Raw genomic sequence first — 22,426 nt, forward strand, 5'->3', positions numbered from 1 at the left:
ATAGTAATTATATACAAATAAAAATTAACATTATCAATTAATTACAGATGTATGTATCTTAGTTTTAGTTATTTAGAGTATTTGAAATTTTACTTTTTTTTTCAGAAAATGTATATCAATCCGAAGAAGTGGAGGTATCCTTCGGCCAAATATTACATAACATCGAAGCTGTAAACAAGAAAAATGTCTGGCTCGGAAGCGAGCGGCGGTGATGCGATAGTGGCGTACTGTGTGCCCGGCGGTCCAAACTTCCAACGAGTCTACGTGAAAGTGCACGGCTATGTAGCGCTTATTATCTGCCTACTAGGCTCCGTTGCCAACTCTGTCAACATCGCTGTGCTTAGTCGCAAGGAAATGACCTCGACTACTAACTCCATCCTTACCGCCCTCGCCGTCGCGGATCTTCTAGTCATGATAGATTATATACCTCTAGCTCTTCATGTCTACACAACTATTGCTGAGGAGCTCAATCGAAATTCGTACGCGTGGGCAGTTTTCGTATACTTCCATTCAATATTCAGTCAAACTTTTCACACAATTTCTATCTGGCTTACGATAACATTGGCGGTTTGGAGATTCGTTGCCATTAAATTCCCCCAGAAAAACAAGACATTTTGTAACAAAAGAAATACGAATATAGCGATTGCTGTTGCTTATGTCGTTTGTCCAATAGTGTGTCTACCGATTTACTTTGCAATGAAAATACAAGAGTTACCGAATAACAACACTGTCAGAGATAATGCGACAATGAACGAAACTGACAGTGTGAATGTTTCAGCAGTTGGTGAACCGACCTACGCGATTTCAATGACGAATAATCAATACTTATTAACCTCTATATTTTGGATTTACAGTGTTTTCTTAAAATTAATTCCTTGTGTTGTGCTATCTATCTTGAGTGTATGTTTAATATTGAAAATGAAGTCAAGTGATAGAAGACGGCAAAAATTGCTGAAAAAGTCTGCTGTCGCTACTAACGAGGTAAACATCAAAATAATTGAAGTGTAAACACTTATAGAATTAGTTTAATTCACAGTCTGCTTACTTTGTCCACTTAGTTGTTTTAATTGCTATAACGAATTACTCGAGACTTAGTTTAAAAAATATAAGTCAAAAAGTTAGTCGTGAAAATATGAAAAACTTTGACACTTCGCTAAGAAGTTGAAAATATAATGATTCTCAAGTTTCAAATTTAAATTTATGCAAAGTTTTGCTTCAACTAAATTTTTGCAGTTAGTGAGTCTTAAGAATTAGTCTTTTTTACAAGATAAATTAAATTAAGAATATCTCTGAAGTTGATGTAAGTTGTTAATCTTTAACTTATTAAATTATTCAGCGGAAGATCTTCAAAGCATCGAATTAAATAAAATTTAGATTTATAAAAGTTACTCTTGATGAAATAGACGAATTTCGAATGAGCGTACATAATTCTTACGCCGCACTAAATCGCGTCTTAGCAATCGCCCACGGGCATTTCTATTTCCATAGTCATCACATAAACACGGTAAAATGTAAGGACATTTATGCATGGTATGACATGAGTTACCTCCCAATGTGTGGTATTTTCTGCGAAGAGAATTTACTCTCATTTAAATATAGAACACGATAAGATGAAGTCCACACCTATAGCTATGATGTGGCAAGCAAAGGTAAAATATATTAATATTTTTCTCAAGTACATTTTGCAGTCTCAGTGCATCAACATATAGAGGTAGCTATGTAATATATTTTGAATGTCATAGAGTTATTGCAGTAATCAGTATTTGTATTAATAAACGAGATAATTTTGTTTCCGTTAAATTTTAATTTGTTTTGATACATTCTGTTGGCGCTAAAAAACTAGTGTAATTAGCGACATTAGGTTGTGGTTTCAGCAATGTTAACAATTACTGTATCATATGTATGTATATAGAAGACAATTAATATACATTATGATTTACAAATAATAAAAAAAATAATTATATGTAGATATTTCGTTTAAAAAAACAGAACTTATATTGACTTTTGATAAAAATTTTAAATCTCATTCTATCGAGTAAAAATATTTAGATGAGTTTAAAATATGTTGATGTAGTATAATTTTAACATAGAATTTTTCCCAGGGAGAAAAGGCTCGTTTAAACGAAGACGGCGGGAAGCGAGGTGGTCGTACAGATCGCACTACGCGCATGTTGGTAGCATTGCTTGGACTGTTTCTGGCAACGGAATTACCACAGGCTCTGTTTGGTCTGCTTACTGCGATTGCTCCACATCTGTTTGGGATATGCTACTACGCTTTTGGTTAGTAAGATTTAATCTTCTTTTTTTAATTCTTTTATTTATAATCTAGCACACTTATTCGTATAAGACAAGTCAGGTCGTCGACAGATGCTCCCTGTCGATGAATTATGTATGAAAATCTCCGAAAAGCGCTGCATTTTCTGGTAAGTTTTTTGTACATATATTCGTTTTTTTAGAGTTAAGCAACACAAAATCAAAACACTATACATATATAATATATAACTTTGTGTAATGGGGCGTTATTAATATGATAATTTACAGTTTAAATGTTTAAGTGACGATTTGATATTTTGACAGCGTGACGAATTTATCTTTCAAGCTTCAATCCCAAAGTCGTGTTTTAGTTTCAAACTTTTTACGTTAGTTTCATGTGATAAAGGCCTAAGCTCATTTAATCGATGAAATTTATTCGAAGGAGCAGCGTCAACATCATTTCAACTTGTCGTTATATCCGTCGGAAGGTCGGCGTTGAGGTTTAGATTGAAGTTGCGTTTTTATATCTATACATATATGAATGCCTATTTATAACTGGTAGATATATAGAGATATAGAGCGGGTTTGTTCGAACAAATATTTTTCATGACTGCTCCTTTTTATTATTTCTAACGAAATATTTGTTTTTACCCATAAAAACTTTTCAAATGATAAAAAAGGTTTTATTAATTTACTTTTTATTTAAATATAATAAACAAAAATAATCTAATTATAAGCACTTTTAAAGCCTAAATCTCATAAATGTAAATTGAGGTTAAAAGAAAATATATTTCAAAGCCTTTTATTCGAAAACCCACATTTATGTTTGCGGTTAAAATGACTTCCTCATCATAAAATTTGCAATGATAAATTTAAGGTTCATGGATTTAATGGGCATTAGATTTATTATTTATTTTTCAAATAAATAAAAAAAAATATTTGACAAATTATCATGTTGCATAAATTAAAAAAAGTTTAAAATATAAATAAGTATAAATAAATTTAAAAAATAAAACAAAATTAACAATGATTCAATTTGTTTCATACTGAAAGCAATAAAATATTAATTTTAAGTAACTTGTTTATTTATAGAAATGGCCAGCACGTGATTACTCTTATTTTTACGTACTTTAATTATTGTTTAATGGAGTACTTTTCAGGAAAAGTACAATACTTTACCGTAAATAACCGAGAAGAGAAGGTTATTATATATTTTAATTTAAGATTACACAACACAAATAATTAATTATGTTACATTTTTATTTACATTTAAAGCCCATTCATTATTTGGTTATTAATATATTATCACATAACATATCGGCAGAATTTTCGTTTGACTTCAGTATCTCACAGTGTTATTAATCATACTCTACTATACAAAATTATATATAGGATTTGTTCATAGTTATCACACATTGATATAACATATATACATACATACACAATAGTAATAAAGTATATTTCGCGCTAAACTTTTTATGGTCAGCCCAACGATCAAGATCCACGAAGATTACAGCGACATAACTAATATTTTTTCCTACATTGTGATACAATAATTTCCTTTGTTGTTCATTTGGGTGTGTTATTGGTTTTATTATAAAGTTGTTATATAAAGCAGAAATTAGAAAATTTCCCTTGTTTATGCCATTCACTCATTGTTACTTTAATGGAGTTCTTTACAACTAAATGATTAAGTTTGATGAACCGCACTACCTCCATTATACACGCGGGTGAACCGCGTGTATAAAGGAGGTAGTGCGTAGTGTTAGGTAGCGTATGTGTTCCGGCATAAGTTGTCTATTGAAAATTTTACCCATTTACGTTCTTCACCGTCGTTGAGTTACAAACAAACTTAATCTTAATATAAGTTGGTGTTTATCGTCTGTAAATTATGTGATTGTACATTGTAGATAGGCCTTCAACTAATGTAGTTGTATCTGACCGTTTTCCAGTGGGGGAAGCTAATATGCAAATAAAGTTAAGCGACTCTATTAACTTTATCGATCGTAGCTGAACTGTCCCTATTTCTACTCTCGTCAGTATGTGAGTTACGTGCTGGAATCGAAGTTCATTGTACGATATACGTAGTATGTATGTTACTGATATATATGTATGTATAATATACCGACTTTATATAACATATATTTGTTTTTTAAATTTTTTATGCTCACTTGGTAGGTGGATAGCTTTGTGATTGCTCTCGAATTTTAAACACACTCATCACAAATCTACCGTCAAACATCAAAACTTTGAAGAATGTATATCGGATCGAATGGTGAGTGATACAGGCATAAGGGAGTTAACGTCTAGTTCCCAAGGTTGGTAGCGAAAATACGATGTTAGGTAAGGTTAATATTTCTCATATTGCTATTGTTTATGAGTGTTAGTAACCACTTACCACCATGTGTCCCATTTGCCATTCAGCGTATCTAAACTAAATAAAAAAAAATAGTAAAAGCTATTCATAAGGTAACAGGTCTATTAGAAGTTAACCCAAATAGTATTAGCAAATTTATTATACGTTAAAGGACTTATTTTTATCGACGTTTAAGTAGTGCCATAAAATGACACGAAATTCACTGAGGTCTTAATTGAATTCTATATATTTTACGATACTTGCCCGTTGACGCGTCGTTGAAAGCACTTAAATAAAACTATTGCTTCGAAAATATTACGTGAACAGGATACATGATATCGAACTCTTTAAGCCGACCGGGATTAAGAACGCGTGTTCCCCGAATTTAAAAACAAAGAAATATGCGCCGCCTTTTGTATTCTTAGTACCTAGCGTTCTATTGCGCGGATACATACATATATAATGCTTAACAAATGTCCTAATTAAAAAAATCACGAATTAAATGATTCCTTCTCCCGTACTTTGCTTATATATTATCTTATTTACTCCACACCTTTTCTGTCATATGACTATTGACACAATTTTAATTACTTTTGTAAAACCTTACGTAGTAGAAATAAATATTTTATACAAACATTGTCCGTCAATTCCTTTCCTTACTTGTAATAGTGTAACATTAATTTGTAATCTCATTACATTAAGTGCTTTAGGATATTCAAGCAACGTAAAAAATAATCTTAACTTTGACCCTCGTAAGTGTACAAGCGTAGTGTTGGAGCAACTCTCTACGTGTGTTTCAGTAGAAATAGCGAGTGTGAAACTTCATAATTACAGGTACAAACGATATAGTACTGCATATTCTAAGATACGTAAGATATTTGACGTTGACAAAGTTGAAAAACAAGGGCTTTTTAAAAAGAAAAAAACACGAATTACTTTCTAACTTTATAATATTATTTATGTTTCATTTATGCAACTTTTTAAATGTTAATCCTTAGTTATAATGTATTGAGTGTTGGTGCAATAATGCATAAATAAATAAATATTAATTCCTTTATACAATAGTAATTTATTACAAAAACAAATACAACGGTATATTTTTTATGACTTATAAATAGTATGTCTGAAGCACCCAAACTTCGCTCAATAAGTTAACACATGCCTCTGTAACAGGCGATCAATATTGATGCATTTGCTCTTTTTATTTATTTTTATTACACAATAGAAATATTAACATTATCTGCTTAAATATATACATATATAAATTAAAAATACTTACTGTATAAATCACGACCTCGTGGAACGACGGAAATAATGCAAACATTTCCCCGTTGAATCGCAATTCCGATCCTCTGGGTAAGAAACCAGCCCTCCTGTAACTAGAGGAGGCAATAAGGCGAGGTATTATACTTTTAATGAAGCTCTTTGAACTACTATTTCAAGGCCGAAGTGTTTCAATAGCAAATGGGACAAAAACATAATTTGGAATAAGACTCTTTAGCTTCAGGTAAGAATAGACTGTAATACTAGTTGAAACTGCGGCTATACCCATGCGAAATTTAAATTACGAACATCTATACACTAGGTATTATAGCCTAAAACCCACATGACCCATTTGTGTCCCGTTCGTCTCTATTATTAAAATGTTTACATTAAATTTCATGAAAGTATCAAATTATATAAAATAAGATTTTTTTTTATAGTATATGCTATAGATACAACTACTCAAAATGATTCTAAAGAGTTTTTCTAGTAAAACACATTTAACTAAACTTAATAAGAAAGTTTCATATACGTATACGTACAGGGTTATTGGTAATTCGACGGAAAAAAAAATTGAAATAATATCGTTTTACGCATCTCATTTTTAATTTTGGGCCGATAAATATTGTTTAAATATTGACAAATATCTATTCGTTTTTTTAATCAGAAGAAAAAAATAGTTTTTTATGCATGTTTTTTTCTAAATGAATTTTGGAAGTTGCATTATTGACAAATTTTCAAAAAGCTAAAAACGTGATAGCTCAAATATGGTTCACTTTTGGGTTATGCATATGGGGGTTAAAATATTGCAAACAGTCACCCCTATCACCTTCTAATGGATGTAAGTCGAATTACCAATAACCCTGTATGTATATTTTTATATGTGAAATAAGGAGGAAAATATTAAGTTACAAATAAATGAATAACGAGAGACTATAAAAAAGTTATTTCCAATAAGTCGCCTTGAGATTTGGTAACAAGAAGGCTGGCATTTAATTTCCAGAAAACGAGGTTAAATCTTTAAAAGAAAAAAACTCATTCCCTAGATATAAGAATTTACAAAATAAGGACTTTTTCTAAAGAACTCAAATAAAGAAAAAAAACTATATATTTAAAAATTATTTTCTAGTGCAAATGTTTTTATAACTAAATATCTTACCATTACACTTATTTACAATTGAGTCATTTTTATTTAAAACTATTTTATGCATGTTTCAAATAATATGACATGCACTCAATTTTAATGCAATTAGCGATAATTACTGGATATACAGTAGAACATAGCACTAATTTTAATGGTCTATTCTGTAAAAACAACTCAAACGTCACCGTTGAACACAATTTAGTATAAAATTATAATATTGTTACAATATACAGGTATCAAAATAGATTAAAAGTTCTGACTTGGTTTTCAACAATTTACGATTGAAATTTGAAGTGAGTTATTTATGAACAGCACCGTACATCCGATATAAGTTGCCTACTTCGCAAATCCTGGAGAATACCTGGGTATGGTTCCGCTATAAAACTCTTTAATATAAGAGGCGTGGTGTAACTATATGTTGAATATGATAACTTTAATTTTTACATCTATAATTTTTAAAAACGTAACTGCGGACAGTGTAGACAACTTTATGGACTTGAAAGAAAATACGCTCAATTTAATTACATAACTTTACGATTAAAAATGACTTACAAGATTATATTTTTTAAATTTTTGATTAAACAAGAGATGACTTTTTGTTTTGTCTAGTAGTCTATCGACGGAAAAATAAATTAGCACTTATGTTTTTACCAATAAGTTTATATCTTTACCTATGTAACAACCAATCCATTATCCAATGCTTATTTTATACGCGTTTGCTCAACATAGCCATCATAATGCCAATGTTAGCTTTTCTTTTATGAATAACCTTTTTATCTCGAGTGAAAATTATGAAGGTCGTCTCGTTGATCTCAAAGGAGTATAGACAACTACGCAGAACGTATAGAGCACAAGTACCTACGTAAATGTGCTCACTACTATTGCTCCTTCTATTGTTTACTTCCCTTTTTCTCAGAATTCGCTGAGACGGCAAAGAGTTCAGGCGCAGGGCCAACCATTTTAAGTGCTTTCCGTGGTACACGACTGTTCATACTTCCAATAGACTACGGCCTGCCTCTGAGGATTTTCGATAGAAAAAACTCCTATTTTTTTTCAGACACGGCTCTAACGAACCTCGGGGTCAATTGATCTCCTGCCACGAGATCAACAAAAGAATCGGACTGAAAATGTTCTATAAAAAATGTATGTATTGTCCGGTTGATTGGCAATGAAATTTCAACAATGATTTATGGTTTTTAACAATTTTAAAAAGGAGGTTACAATATGTAGGTATTTGTTTTTTATGTTCAACGAATACTCGAAAACATCTGGACCTATTTGGATGATTTAAACCTTGTTCATATGGTATTTCATGTTTTAATTCAATTTATTCATGAAATTTATTGACCCGTAAGCGTATGCAAATGTTCGAGCAATGTAAAAGTCAATCATTTAACGATTATTCAATTTTAAAAAACATAATAATTCGACGAAAATTTAAATTTTTGTTTGAAAAAAAAAGGTTTTTTAAATGCCTTGATTCAAAAGTTTCAGGACTATACAAAAGTATTTTTATTAATAATCATTAGAAAAAAGCTTAGAAAAAATATCTTTAAGAATATAATAATAAATCGTTAAAAGTTACAGGAATAAACTTATTCTTGTTAAAATTTTAAATCAGTGTATACATATTGAATTTATAACATTTTGAAATTATTCTTTGATGTCAGAACATTAAAGAACGATAAGTTTTTTTTCTATTAAACTGATGATTGAGTAAGTAGAAAATCGTTTATGATTGAGTTCGAAATAGATGAGTTTTTGCTTCAACTTCATCGAAGTAAATATTTATCACTCGTCAAATCTAAAAATACTTTACATTAACATGATGCAACTGTTACTGTGCACAAAATAAAGCACCTTGCATATTTATTCAACATGTAATTTAAAATTTGTTTGGTATCGACTAGATTGAAGAACCGTGATCGCTCAATAGTTAAAAAACGTAAACCTCAGCCGATTTATTCAAGTTCAAAGACGGGCGAGCATCACTTAATTTTCATGTGATTAATTTATGTTTATGGTTATGCTTTGATGAAAACCTCTTTATGAAATCTGCAGTGGATACAAATCAATCGCCCATTGGGACAGCAGGGTGGATTAAGCTCCAATCCACTTCTGAAAGGAGACCAAAACTTAAGACCACAGTTAACATTTACAGGATGTTAAATATTGTATACTTATGTTATGTTGTTCAAATATTGCTTACATTGTTATTTACGTATATTTCTTGCCGTAAAAGAGCAAAGCCGACCGGTATCTTCTTGCTGATATCTATAAACCCTCCAGTTTAAGTAGTGTGAGTCATCTAAATCTTTTTGGGTCAAAGGTGCTATTCTTAAGGGGCTCGTTAGGAGGAGAGAAAAATTCACATAAGTTGCAAGTTCAGTGCAAATAAGTTGTTAACGTTATTCTGTGTATTTTTAACTTTTATTTTTTTTATTTTTAAAATACGTTTTAATTGAATTTAAGGTTTGTATTTTGTAAACCAACATTTTTAGCTGTTTTATTCTCTCAAGTTAAACAGTTCGTTTTAATTTTTTAAAAGTTGGATTTTTATATATTGTATTTTATTTGAATGTGTTTAAGTATAAATTATCATATTATGCAAAAACCTGAAATACTTTATATATATATATAGTTTTCCTGTCTTTATGTATATAGGTATATTCAATATAGTTGTAAAGTGTTAAGTATATTTAAGAAGATTTTTGTTTAAGTACTAACATAGCCAAGCTACTTCGCACTCACAGCAATAGTCTTGATGATAAATTTCATTAATATTTTTTTTTATATATATATTTTTAATACTTTCTAGAATTTACCCTGACAGCTTTCGACGGTGAACCAATTCCTTTGGCTTTGAAATAAAAATTATAAAAAAAAATCATATGAATTACGAAGATGAAGAATAAAATTAGTGGTTTTATATGTCATTTTATATTTATATGTAAAACTACTGTCTAATTTAGTCCAGTACCATGTTTTAAATGCTTTAATTGACTTTAAATTTTATTGTACATTTATTGATTTTGTATTGGAAATATAGGGATAACCTCCTAAGTAACTTTAGTAGTAGCAACGGTTACGCTGCTCATCTATAATATATCTAATTAATGTCACACGGAGTGCATCTATGCCCCATAATTAATGGTATTAACGTTGACACAGCTAATAATCTGTTTTATTACCAGGCGAGGTGATGGACCTCATGGCGTTGGTTGGCTCAGCTGTGAACTTCGTGTTGTACTGTAGCATGAGTCGTCAGTTCCGTTCCACTTTCACTCGGCTCGCTGGGAAGTTGTTGCCACCCCTGGTCCACCACGATAGTGAGCGCATGACCACCACCACGACTGTTAAGGCGTAGCGATCGCGGTCCGCAGTCAATACGACTGCACAACTTTAAAATTGCAAGCAGTGAAGTGATTCAATTCAAATAACAAAGTTCCTTAATTTATTGAAAGCGTGAACAGTGAGGTTCGGTTAAAGTGTTGTTTTAAGGATCTGTATATTTCGAGTGTCTTCATGCGATCGAAATTGTTTTATTTTCAAGCAATTTCGTAGGAAAAGGAATACGAGAGCGAACTTTAACAATTCAAGTTTTGTACAAGTGGTACTGAAATCGGAAGTTATACTTTGCATTTGACTTTCATGAAATATATGAAGTATATAGAACCTTTATTACATGATGTAATACAAACAAACTATTACTGTACATAAATAAATATTTTCTAAATTACATGTTTAGATATTTAGAAAATTATCAAATTATATGTAGCTTAAATGTATTAGCAGTAGATATTTATTCGTATTGATATTCGACTAGTCAGTGTTTTATAAATTATTTTTATAAGTGATAAGAAAATTGAATATAAAAATATATGGTGCTTAGTTTTACAACGTATTTTTAGAATATTTGAGTTGTAGGTAATATGTGAGACACATAAATTCTAAATCAAAGTTACTTATATAAAAATATAAAACTTATATATAATAAGAAATTAAGGTAATAATTATTTTAGCATGATTATATAATATAGTAGCAACAATATAATAGTTTAGATAAGCACAATTTTTATTTATGTATAAAATAAAAAATGTATATTTATCCATTATATACAACTAACTATGTATAGTTGTTAATATAAGTATCTATATTATCGTACAGTGCAATTATTTGTTCATTGGTAAATTATTGAGATCTCTTAGTGACTTGAATCCGTTCAGCTAAAAACCATTTTTTATAAGACAAGTTGTATTTATAATTAATATTGTTCATATATTTGAAATTAAACATAATGGTTCATATTAGGAGCCGTATATGTATGTGCCAACTTGTCAGTGGCGTATTTACAGATCTGTCACTAGTAGGCTAGTAGGCTATTCAATTTTTGCCGCCCCTACTTTTTTTTGCAACATTTATGATTTGTGTTATATCGTCCTCATTACATCGGGTTTTCCCGTTATTAGTATGATTATAAACTAGGTGATATTTCTGTCAGTTACTAGATTATTTTTCGAGTATACGGATTACGGACGTAATGTGTATACATATAATTATAACTTTTTTTAATTCTGTAAGATAATAAAAAATTTGGGCCAAAATTGCCGCCCCTCTAAATCTGCCACCCTAGGCTCGACCCTACTTAGCCTATTGGTAAATCCTCCACTGCAACTTGTACTTGAATTATGTGGGGATTGAAATTAAATTACTGTGTCTATCTCGAGTGTTCTTTGTCCAGCAGTCAAACAAGTACGGTCTGTTATTTTTTATGATATTGTTAGCAGAATTGTCAGTGAGTGATAACCAATATAATACCCTTATGAGGGCACTACAGTATATTATATGAATACAAAATCATATATAATTTATAAAGCTGAAGAGTTTGTATTATTCAATGAGATTGAATAGGCCTGTTTTGTCCTATATAATCCTTTATTGAGGACAGTTCAAAGACCTCAATATTGAGCTTAAAAAGCTCATAAACGGAAACCAATGTCGTAACATGGAACAGGCATGTAAAATTTATATTTAACGAGACTTTAACCGCGGGACACTGATGGTTAATGTATATAAACAAAAATCTCATATAATAATGCGATAATAATGTACATAATAAAATAATGATACAGTATCTGACATCATGTCTTTTTTTGTTAGGACATTATACTAATAACAGTTGACTATTAATAAAGTATAAAGCCATTAATAAAGTTTTATTACAAACTTATTTATCGGGGAGCGACGGTTGCAAACGCTTTTAATTAGCAAAGTCCATTGTGATCTGGGTCGGATAGGTCTGTCAGTTAATTGACATATTAATAAGACTCGTATGAACTAAACTTTATACTTACTCGTGAAATTAAACAATATTATTGATGTCATTTATTTATCCGATATATAATTCGATTAATTAAAATCGAATTGACTGTTTTCGATACCTTTTTTAAAGATATGAAATGTATACAGTAAAATTATGTATGTAATTTCTCCAAACAAATTGCATTTCTATTTAATGTAATTTTAAACTTATTCTAGTTAGCATAGCGTACCTTTTTTACCGTTTTACGTATAATGTAAATGATTATATCGATTATGTCTATTAATAATAAACAAATAATCATTTTATTTTATTACTAAGCAAACGAATTAATGAATGTTACTACAGTTTAGAGTTTAATTCGTACGTCGTTTTAAAATGTCCATATTTTTTCGAAGGTAAAACATAATCTCTTACTCTAAAAGATTACACTCTTTTGTTTCGATATTATATTTGTATTCGTACCGTACATAAGTGTGTAAGTATTGCATTATTATGAAAATTATTACTTTATGACATATTTAAATATAGTTTGTACTTAAAGATAATATATATTAATGTTTAAAATATTATGTATGCTTGTTAGAAGTGTTATTAAGTGTAAATATAAACGAAATGAGACTTAATAGTGACATGTAGTAGTTTGTAAATGTAATCTAAATCTAGTCAAAATTTTTGTATAGATCATAAAATTGTATGTTATTAACTAATAAACAATTCAGTCAATTATAATTTGTATGATTTTGTCTGCCCCAACTCCGATCTACGAGTACATTATTAATTAAAGCCTGATATAAAATAAGATATTATTTCAAAGTAATATGATTATTGCTTTTCTACCAACTCATGTTCATCTTGTGATTTAAATAATAATTTCAATATAAAATAAATGAGGTAAATATTCTTGATATATAAATATTTTTATGTAGTCAAAGTCAAAAACCTTTATTCAAAATGGAAGTGTTTACACTTTCTTCTTGATAGTCGAAAATCTACCACCGGTTCGGAATATAATACCTCAGACCTGAGAAGAACCGGCGAAAGAAACTCAGCGGGATCTATTTTGGTTTTTTTTTTTTAATAATATCAATTTACAATGTACAATAATTAAAAATTAAGAAGACTAATTTTGTCAAAAAAATATCGGTTGATAATACATCGTCATTTATCAAAAAAAAAAAAAAAAAAACGGTTGACAACCCAAAAGAAAAAGGTACAAGGTGAAATATTTATATTTTATGAAGATATATTGCGTTATCAGATAGAAAAATGTCTGTATTTTGACACGAACGACGAAGTATCCTAATTTATTTAAAGACGTCATTCCAGTAGTAGAGATATAATTACATCAAGTTGTAAAACCGTCTAAGGAACATAAAAACCGACTGGTCGTAAATTTCACAGCTCCTTTAATTTAGTTGCTGCCTGGATAAGAGTTATGTCACAACTGATCAGATAAAGTTGCAAATAGCTTCGCAGAAGAATATCTTCTAGGAAGGATAAAATCTTTTATCCTTTTATTCTTATCAATTTTTAAAATTCATAAAAAATCTGTATAATATAAACACTTATGTAGTATTAGCATACTATACATGTTACAAGAAAACAATACAACAACAAGTAAATAGGGTGGAGCCACTTTTCCCTTATAAATATTTCAGAACCACGTCCGCTGTCAGAACCTTATCCCAATTATTTATCAAGTTGAATTTCAATGAATGACCAACCTTTATTAATGGGTCTGGTTTTTAGTCTTTTAAACAAAATTTAGAAATTGCTCAATTTTTTTCGTCAGAAAAGCTTGATACAAATACATCGAACGACAAAATTGAAACGATTTTAAGTGTAGCATACACTCTGTATAATAATTATGTTAGTGAGCTGAGATGGCCCAGTGGTTAGAACGCGCGCATCTTAACCGATGATTGCGGGTTCAAACCCAGGCAAGCACCACTATATATATGTGTTTAATTTGTGTTTATAATTCATCTCGTGCTCGGCGGTGAAGGAAAACATTGTGAGGAAACCTGCATATGCCTAATTTCATTGAAATTCTGCCACATGTGCATTCCACCAACCCACATTGGAACAGCGTGTTGGAATATGGTCCAAACCCTCTCCTTAATGGGAGAGGAGGCCATTAGCCCAGCAGTGGGAAAATTACAGGCTGTTACTTTACTTTACTTTTTTACTTTGACTGGCAAAATGAAACGACGCAATATGTCGAAATCAAAGGTCGACCAAATCTACTAATAAACTAGTAGAAAACACTGTTATATAATTACTGGACTGTACCTGGACAGCTCTTACAACACATATGAACATACATACTTGGTCATACAATAATTTAATTAAATCGGCTAATATTTTCATTTTCCTGATAATATAACATATAATTAATGATAGGGGCTTCTAAAAACTTCAGTATTGTTTATAATTTAATGTAATGCATAATATGACGCTTTCATGTGTGCTGTTAATGAAATTGCTACTGAGTTTATTTTTGCACGTATTGTGTGTTTGTGTACGAGTTGGATTCTTGTAAAATTGCGAGATTTACTGCGAAACTATATAATTACAACTGTCATTTAAAATATAATAAGCAATTTAGATTAGATAGAAAATTTGGATTTTGGACATCAAGCTTTATTCAATGTCAATGCTAATATTCATTGCTATAATTACATGAAAATGTGTTGTTTTATAATGCCATATACTACATACCTGAACATATTGTGACAATTAAAATTTTCCATATAATGGAATGTGGTAAAAGGACCTTTTCGCTAACCCCTTTACCTCCATTATACAAACAATTTTAATATGTGGTGAATAAAACTTACTCAATTATAAAATATAAGTGGCACTGTGGCATTTATATTAATATATATCTTGAGTGAATCTACTTAGGAAACGTGTATAGGAAACGCAAATTGACAAACACTGTATAAAAAAAACCAGATGAACTATGATCACAGACAATATGATTAAATACAAAACTACGTAACTATGAGTGGCATTATGTCGTAAGTCGTATCTGGAAATATTCGAGGAACGCAACAATCGTGACCGAGCAGAGCGAGCCGTGGGAGCAATAAATAAATTTAATATAAAAATGCTTGTCGACTCTATCTTACCATCCCTTTCGTTATAGTAAAGTATTAAAAAAGAAAAGTACTACTAACAAATTGCCTACCGATGTTCCGAGGCCTATTCTCTTAAGAAAAGTTTATTTTATAATAGTGCGTCATGTAATTTTATCCGACACATATATTTGATGTTTTCCTGAGAACGACATGAATTTATATAAACATCTCTTGAAAGATTCCTCGGTTTGAACCTGTGAACTTCGATTGAGATCCACGTGTATGCACCGAGCCTTATGGGGTCTGCTACAAATAGCATCAAGAAATAATTTTGCATTTTGTAATGAAATTTAATTAAAAAAATTATTTAACACGATTTAAGCCTGAAGAATTTTTAGTTTTCACATTAATTAGAAATTAAACTTGTGCAGTAACATTTTCATACGATTTTAATGAAAACGATTTAATTTAGCTGTAAAATTATTTAATTAAATTAAACTTGCTTGTTGTGCTGCTTTAAATTTTATAAATACATGAAGTATTTAGTAATGACTAAGTGTATTTATTGGTTATATCATAGCATGTCTTGCTTAAATAAAAACATGGATATTATTGGATTTGAAATTGGATGGACTTTTGGGATCATTCGAAAAATAGTCATTCGTTATTCTAAAGCCAATAAAACTTGCAAACAATCTTGTAAATTGACACACAATTTGACAATAAAAAATCAACAAAAAAAAAATCAAATCTAAAAGCTTATTAATAAATATCAAGACTTTTGAGTTTGAAAACTACTGACTGCGCATTTCGCTGTTTACTCAACCATAAGATTTAAAGGTTTTTCTTTTGTGTGAATTTGTGTTTATTCAAAAGAAATAATCTCCTTTGAACTATTTGAACGTGGTCTTTTAAATATTGTCTAAATCAGAAACTTTTTCGTCTTCGTAATTTGAAATAAATTGGACAGTTGAAGGAATTTTAAATTTAAATTTATTTTCAGGCTAATGAATATAAAACGATCGTTTTCCGTCTCATAATTGAGCAGTTAATTATAAATCCTCCATTGAAATCAAAATTTTAATTTTCTAAGCTCAGTTTTGTCTGTATATACTAAATAATCATGGTCAATCAAGACAAACGAATTAATATATAATTAAAGATTAGAGTAATTAACTTTATTTAGATAAAAAAGAATAATTTAAAGACTATATAGTTAAGTTTGATTGATTATCATTGTTATAATAATATATCAATTATAAAGGTTTTATTTAGTTAAATATTGCCTGTTTACCAGGCAATATTTAACTAAATTTAAGTGGAAATATCACGAAATATGTAAATAAGCGCGTGGTAAAATAAACGTGGGGTGTTCGGAAACAGATCGGTGTGCGAATTTTTAACATCTTATATATTTTTAAAAATAGCACTGGACAAACTCGAGTAGGAATTTTATTTTATTAATATACTAACGAAAATTCCTACTGATATCATCAGGTTGTAACGATGTTCATTATGCTCCTATACAATGTTTTATATAAGAGATTTACTCGAGTATAGATAGAAAATATTTTAGTATCAATTTGGAAAAAAAGATAATATATATATATCCCATGATCTGTTACAATATAAGACCGAACATCATCGATACCAGCATGGGACCAGATAATGAAGGAACGGTAATATAAAACTTACAAATCAAAGATGCGACAAAAGGTGTTTTGTTTAAGTTAATTTTATTAAAAAATAAATTTCTTCCACTTCGTCAAGTTAATTTATATATTTCCATCCAGGTAGACGATAGAAGCGCGGACCGGGGAGCCGGGAATTTATTTTATAATATGAAGTGTTTTATATTTAGCAGTTATAAAGAATAAAAACATTTCCAGATTAAATAAAGATTTCATGTAATAGCCCGCATCGTCAATTTTTTCTGTCTTCTTTGAGGGTAAATAAATTTAAAAAGTCATATTAAAGAAACTGTACATATATTGGATATGAAAATGTAAATTTTCTTAGGACGAAATTAATGAGACATTAGATGTTTTCTCTTTTTTTATAAAAAAAACCTTTAACAATGATTGTCTTTTATTCTTGAAAAAGTAGGACGTTTACAATTTGGTTTATTTTTCGTCCTATTTATTACCTCAGAACATTTGTATGGGAGGGTTTACTTTCTATGTGGTTTCACATTTCATGAAAAAATACCAATTCTAAGGGTAAAAAAATACAGGTAATGTTTTCATGGGCCCGAATTTTATCATTTAAAAACCATTATTATTTCCATCCACATTAGCATAACATCATAACAAAATTCGTGTCGTCGTTATTCCATTTCGACAATCACAGGTAAGCGTGTACTTGAAAGTTGAATAATTTGTCTCTTTTTTGGTATTTTTGGGCGTTAAAGTCATTTCAGTTGTATACTTATTAAGTTTTTCACTGCTCGTTCATTTTGAGTACCGGTTTAATACAATTAGTTTCCATTGTTTTGTTACATTAGTTATTACCTAGTCAAAGAACAGACATAAATCGACGACCACGTAATCAAATTTCGGCCACAGTGGCTTAATTCTTAAACTAGTTATCCCTGTGGGAGATTTGCGTGAAATAAGTCGAATTCACTTTGCCTCACTCTCATAATCTGATAGGATGACAAATAAGGGACGACTGAAACGAGTTCAGGCTCAAGTCCAACGGTTTATTTGCTTATGGAGCTAAAAGAATACTCTCAGAGTATTATATTACCCCAAAAGAGAATTTGTTGGTGAAATTAAAAAAAGGTCAACGATTTTCAAAAAAGCGATCCTGTATTTGAACCTGGAATTTGTGATTTCTATGTATGTATGTATGTATGTAACAGTATCATCATGCGGTAAACTATATTTCGACAACATAAAATTTATCATGAATATGAGTTGGTACTGAAATTCGAAAGCGTAGACAACATCTTGAAAGAGAAATTTACCAAACACGGGCCTCAGGTCAGGAAATCCGGAGATGAAAATATACCTCCGCAACGGAATGGAACGGATATCTCCATATTTTCATATTTGTGTTTCCTACCATAACAATCTGTAAACTTGATTACGAGGGTAGAGAGGAGGCACGTGTCAGTTTGATTGCCACATTAATTGCCTATCTATGTGGCTTAAGGCTATATCGATTTTGGCGTCGATAGAGTTCTAATCAGTAATTGTTTTTAGTTCACTATTGTTTCATTTTTCGTTACTAACGTTGTAATAAATAAACTAATTTAGTATGCTGTTCTCAGAATTATTTAGCGTTACGTGTCGATTAAATGATAATGTAAGTATAAGTTGATTTTTTTTATATTACATCGAATAATGGCAAGAATGTCCACAGTCGTATATCGGTTAGTAACTCCAAGATTAATTTTATAGGTGTTATTTTTTGTATACAAAACTCTCTCAAGTCTCCAGTCTCTCTTCTGTGCATATATGCATAGTGTTTAAATAATGTTATGCGTAAATACCCTATGAAACAAATAAAAAATATTTATTCGTATTTCGAAAAATTAAAAAATATTTCGTCAAATCGACGAAGAGAAAATTGACGTTCTGTGCGCTTTCTAAGCGAGCTTTGCAGGAACAATAACGGGTCTACTGAAGCTTTATCTTAAATAAATATATAATCTTACAAGTTTCATGGAACTTGGTTTTATGTTTAATAAAAACAAAACTTTAGATAGGTACAATGTTTGTCACTAAATTTTTTTCAAAAATCAAAATCAAAATCAAAATAAACTTTATTCAAGTAGGCTTTTATAAGCACTTTTGAATCGTCATTTTACAATTAAGTGAAGCTACCACCGGTTCGGAAAGTAGATTCTACCGAGAAGAACCGGCAAGAAACTCAGTAGTTACTCTTTTTTAACATTTAAAAAATACAACGTCATGTTAATTAAATACAATTATTTCAATTAATGTATCCTGCTTGGAAGTCAACAGGTATTAACTCCACGCTTTTTTATCATCTACAAAATCTTGTATCGAATAGTATGCTTTTTCTACCAATGTATTTTTAACAAACGATTTGAATTTCCTAAACGGCTAAGTTAAAAATTTCTGCGGAATTTTATTATAGAAACGGATACCTTGCCCCAAGAAGGATCTATTGACTTTGCGGAGTCGGAAACTTGGCGTTATAAGTTTATCCTTACTTCTAGTGCATATACAATGATTATCACTGATTTTATCAAAGTGATCAATGTTACTGTGAATATACATGATATTGTTGTAAATATATTGCGACGCAACAGTAAGTATTCCTACTCTGTTAAAAACATCCCAAAGAGAGTCTCTAGCTCCAAGATTATAAATAAACCGAATTGCTCTCTTTTGTAAAATAAAGACAGATTCAATATCTGCAGCGTTACCCCAAAGTAATATGCCATATGACATAATACTGTGAAAATAACCAAAATAAACTAAACGAGCGGTATCAATATCAGTTAGTTGTCTAACTTTTCTAACCGCGTATGTTGCGGAGCTGAGTCTTCCTGTTAGGGATGATAAATAAGAAGTCCACTGAAGTCTGGAATCCAATTCTATTCCTAAAAACACCGTAGTATCAGCTACTTCAAGACGGTCACCATTTAAAGATATATTATAATTTTGCTTGCTAACATTAGGTAGGGTAAAAACTACACATTTTGTTTTTTGAGCATTCAAAACTAAATTATTTACCGTAAACCAATTGTGTATCTGTGATAATGCACCGTTCACATCGTCATAGTCATTTTTTTTCCTGTCAACCTTAAAAATCAGCGAAGTATCGTCAGCAAACAACACTATATCACAAATACCCTTAACATAGAAAGGAAGATCATTTATATATACTAGGAATAGAAAGGGACCCAAAATTGAACCTTGTGGAACTCCCATTTTTAACGTAGATCCAGAAGACTTTATTCCATTAATGAAAACTTGCTGGATTCTTTGACTTAAATATGAAGCGATGAGATCAAGAGCTTTACCTTTAACACCGTAATATTTGAGCTTATAAAGAAGCGTTTCGTGTTCTACACAATCGAATGCTTTAGATAAATCACAGAATACTCCAATAGCGTTCTGTGATTTCTCCCAAGCATCGTAAATATGTTTGAGAAGCGCAATTCCCGCATCAGTTGTCGAGCGACCTCTTCTAAAATAAAAATTTTAACAAAAAGAAAAACCGACTTCAAACAAAACACTATTTTAAAACAAATGAATATGCACGAAAAAGTAATAAAAATAATTGCGTATTTAACATATTTTTTAGAGTCTTCCTAAGTTAATGAAATGAAAAATATTAGACTACTTAAAAGTCGATTAACGATTATATCATTTAGTTATAGTTATTGGTATATTTGGAGCCGGTGTCAGCCACGGTGCCCTTGCCCCAACAATCAAAAGAAAGAAGCGATACAAGCTCCTTGATTGATCCAGTATATTATTGTGTAAAAGGTAATTTGTTAAAAAACATATTTGTTAAAGAATTCTCGTATTGTTTTTGATAGATATACTGTAGGGTTTTATTGGCTGACACCGACTCCAAATATAACAATAATTATAACTACATGATATAATCGTTAATCGACTTTTAAGTAGTCTAATATTTTTCATTTCATTTAACTTAGGAAGACTCTAAAAAATATGTTAAATACGCAATTATTTTTATTACTTTTTCGTGCATATTCATTTGTTTTAAAATAGTGTTTTGTTTGAAGTCGGTTTTTCTTTTTGTTAAAATTTTTATTTATTTTTTGATTTTAAGTGAAGCTAATGTTGACTAACTATTTTTTTTTAATATGGATAGATTAAGCGTTCCGTTTATATGAGTCAGAAACTACTTCGAGGACAATTTCAAAGGAAACTTGCGAATAAAGCAAAAATAGACTTTCGAAAATGCGGATTTAATACGTCACGCGGCGTAAACTACAAGGATCCCTCGAAAGAGCTGTAATCGAACTCAGCAAAAAAACTTTGAAAAAGACCAACTATATTTCGTACATCATATGACATCACATCACATACACAAAATTTGATTAAAGACAATAAGAAATTCTGCCCCAAATCGCACCCTAACTGGGAGCCGTATAGGAGTTCCATCACTACATAATATAAAACAAAGTCGCTTTCTCTGTCCCTATATCTTTAAATCTACGCAACGGATTTTGAAGCGATTTTTTTTAATAGATAGTGTGATTCAAGGAGAAGGTTTGTGTATATAATACATGAACAATATAGTAAATAAACACTGATAATTTTAGAAGTTTGCGATGTGATGTCGTAAATAAACAAATTCTGTAGTATATTTAGTATCAGTATTGCACCCGTGCGAAGCCGGGGTGGGTAGCTAGTTGATTACAATATTCGACTATGATAATTACATAAACATAACCACATTACGGAAGGTGACTCAAATATCCAAATAACCTATAAATAAAAGATTCGACTGAGTATCGCTAACGTGCTCCTCAGAATTGTTCCGTTCCCTTCCGTTCCGTTACTTTGTCATGGATCCTGTGCTCAGAACCTTACCAAACTTTCACCAAATTACCCTTAAAGTATATATTTTATAATAAAAAAAGAATTATCAAAATTGGTTAACGTGATTTTCAGTTATTCACCTATTTGTCGCGCATATACATAATGCAAATTTAAGACTTATGTCGTTTTCATATGGATACCATCATCGGAAAAAAATAAAAAAAAAATGGAACCCCACGGGAAGCACTACCTTTCAAACAAAAAAAAAATTATCAAAATCGGTCCACCCAGTGAAAAGTTATGAGGTAACAAACATGAACTAAAGGAAATGAACCCGTGTCCAAACTCTTGTTAAAAATTACTGCTATATACGGAGCAATATCGTATATAATGTTATTAAAAAATTTTACCGAAATGCCCCATATGTCGTTAGTTTTTTTAATATTTACAGTTTTAAATACTTGTATGACATCTATTGCAGAAACCGTTTCAAATGAAAAATCAATAAC

The 22,426-nt window shown here is 30.4% G+C and overlaps 1 protein-coding gene across 1 annotated transcript in view; it reads left to right on the forward strand.

Moving 5' to 3' along the window:
- The window catches only part of LOC124533907 (G-protein coupled receptor dmsr-1-like), a 31,592-nt gene extending 20,150 nt beyond the window's left edge, over positions 1-11,442 (forward strand). The window contains exons 2-4 of the mRNA XM_047109484.1: positions 106-981; positions 2,103-2,280; positions 10,211-11,442. Coding sequence (XP_046965440.1) covers positions 184-981; positions 2,103-2,280; positions 10,211-10,383 — 1,149 coding nt within the window. The 5' untranslated portion in view covers positions 106-183 and the 3' untranslated portion in view covers positions 10,384-11,442. The remainder of the gene's footprint in view (positions 1-105; positions 982-2,102; positions 2,281-10,210) is intronic.
- Positions 11,443-22,426: the final 10,984 nt, after the last annotated feature.

The sequence above is a fragment of the Vanessa cardui genome, chromosome 11 (genome assembly GCF_905220365.1).
Source record: "Vanessa cardui chromosome 11, ilVanCard2.1, whole genome shotgun sequence".
Lineage (NCBI taxonomy): Eukaryota > Metazoa > Arthropoda > Insecta > Lepidoptera > Nymphalidae > Vanessa > Vanessa cardui.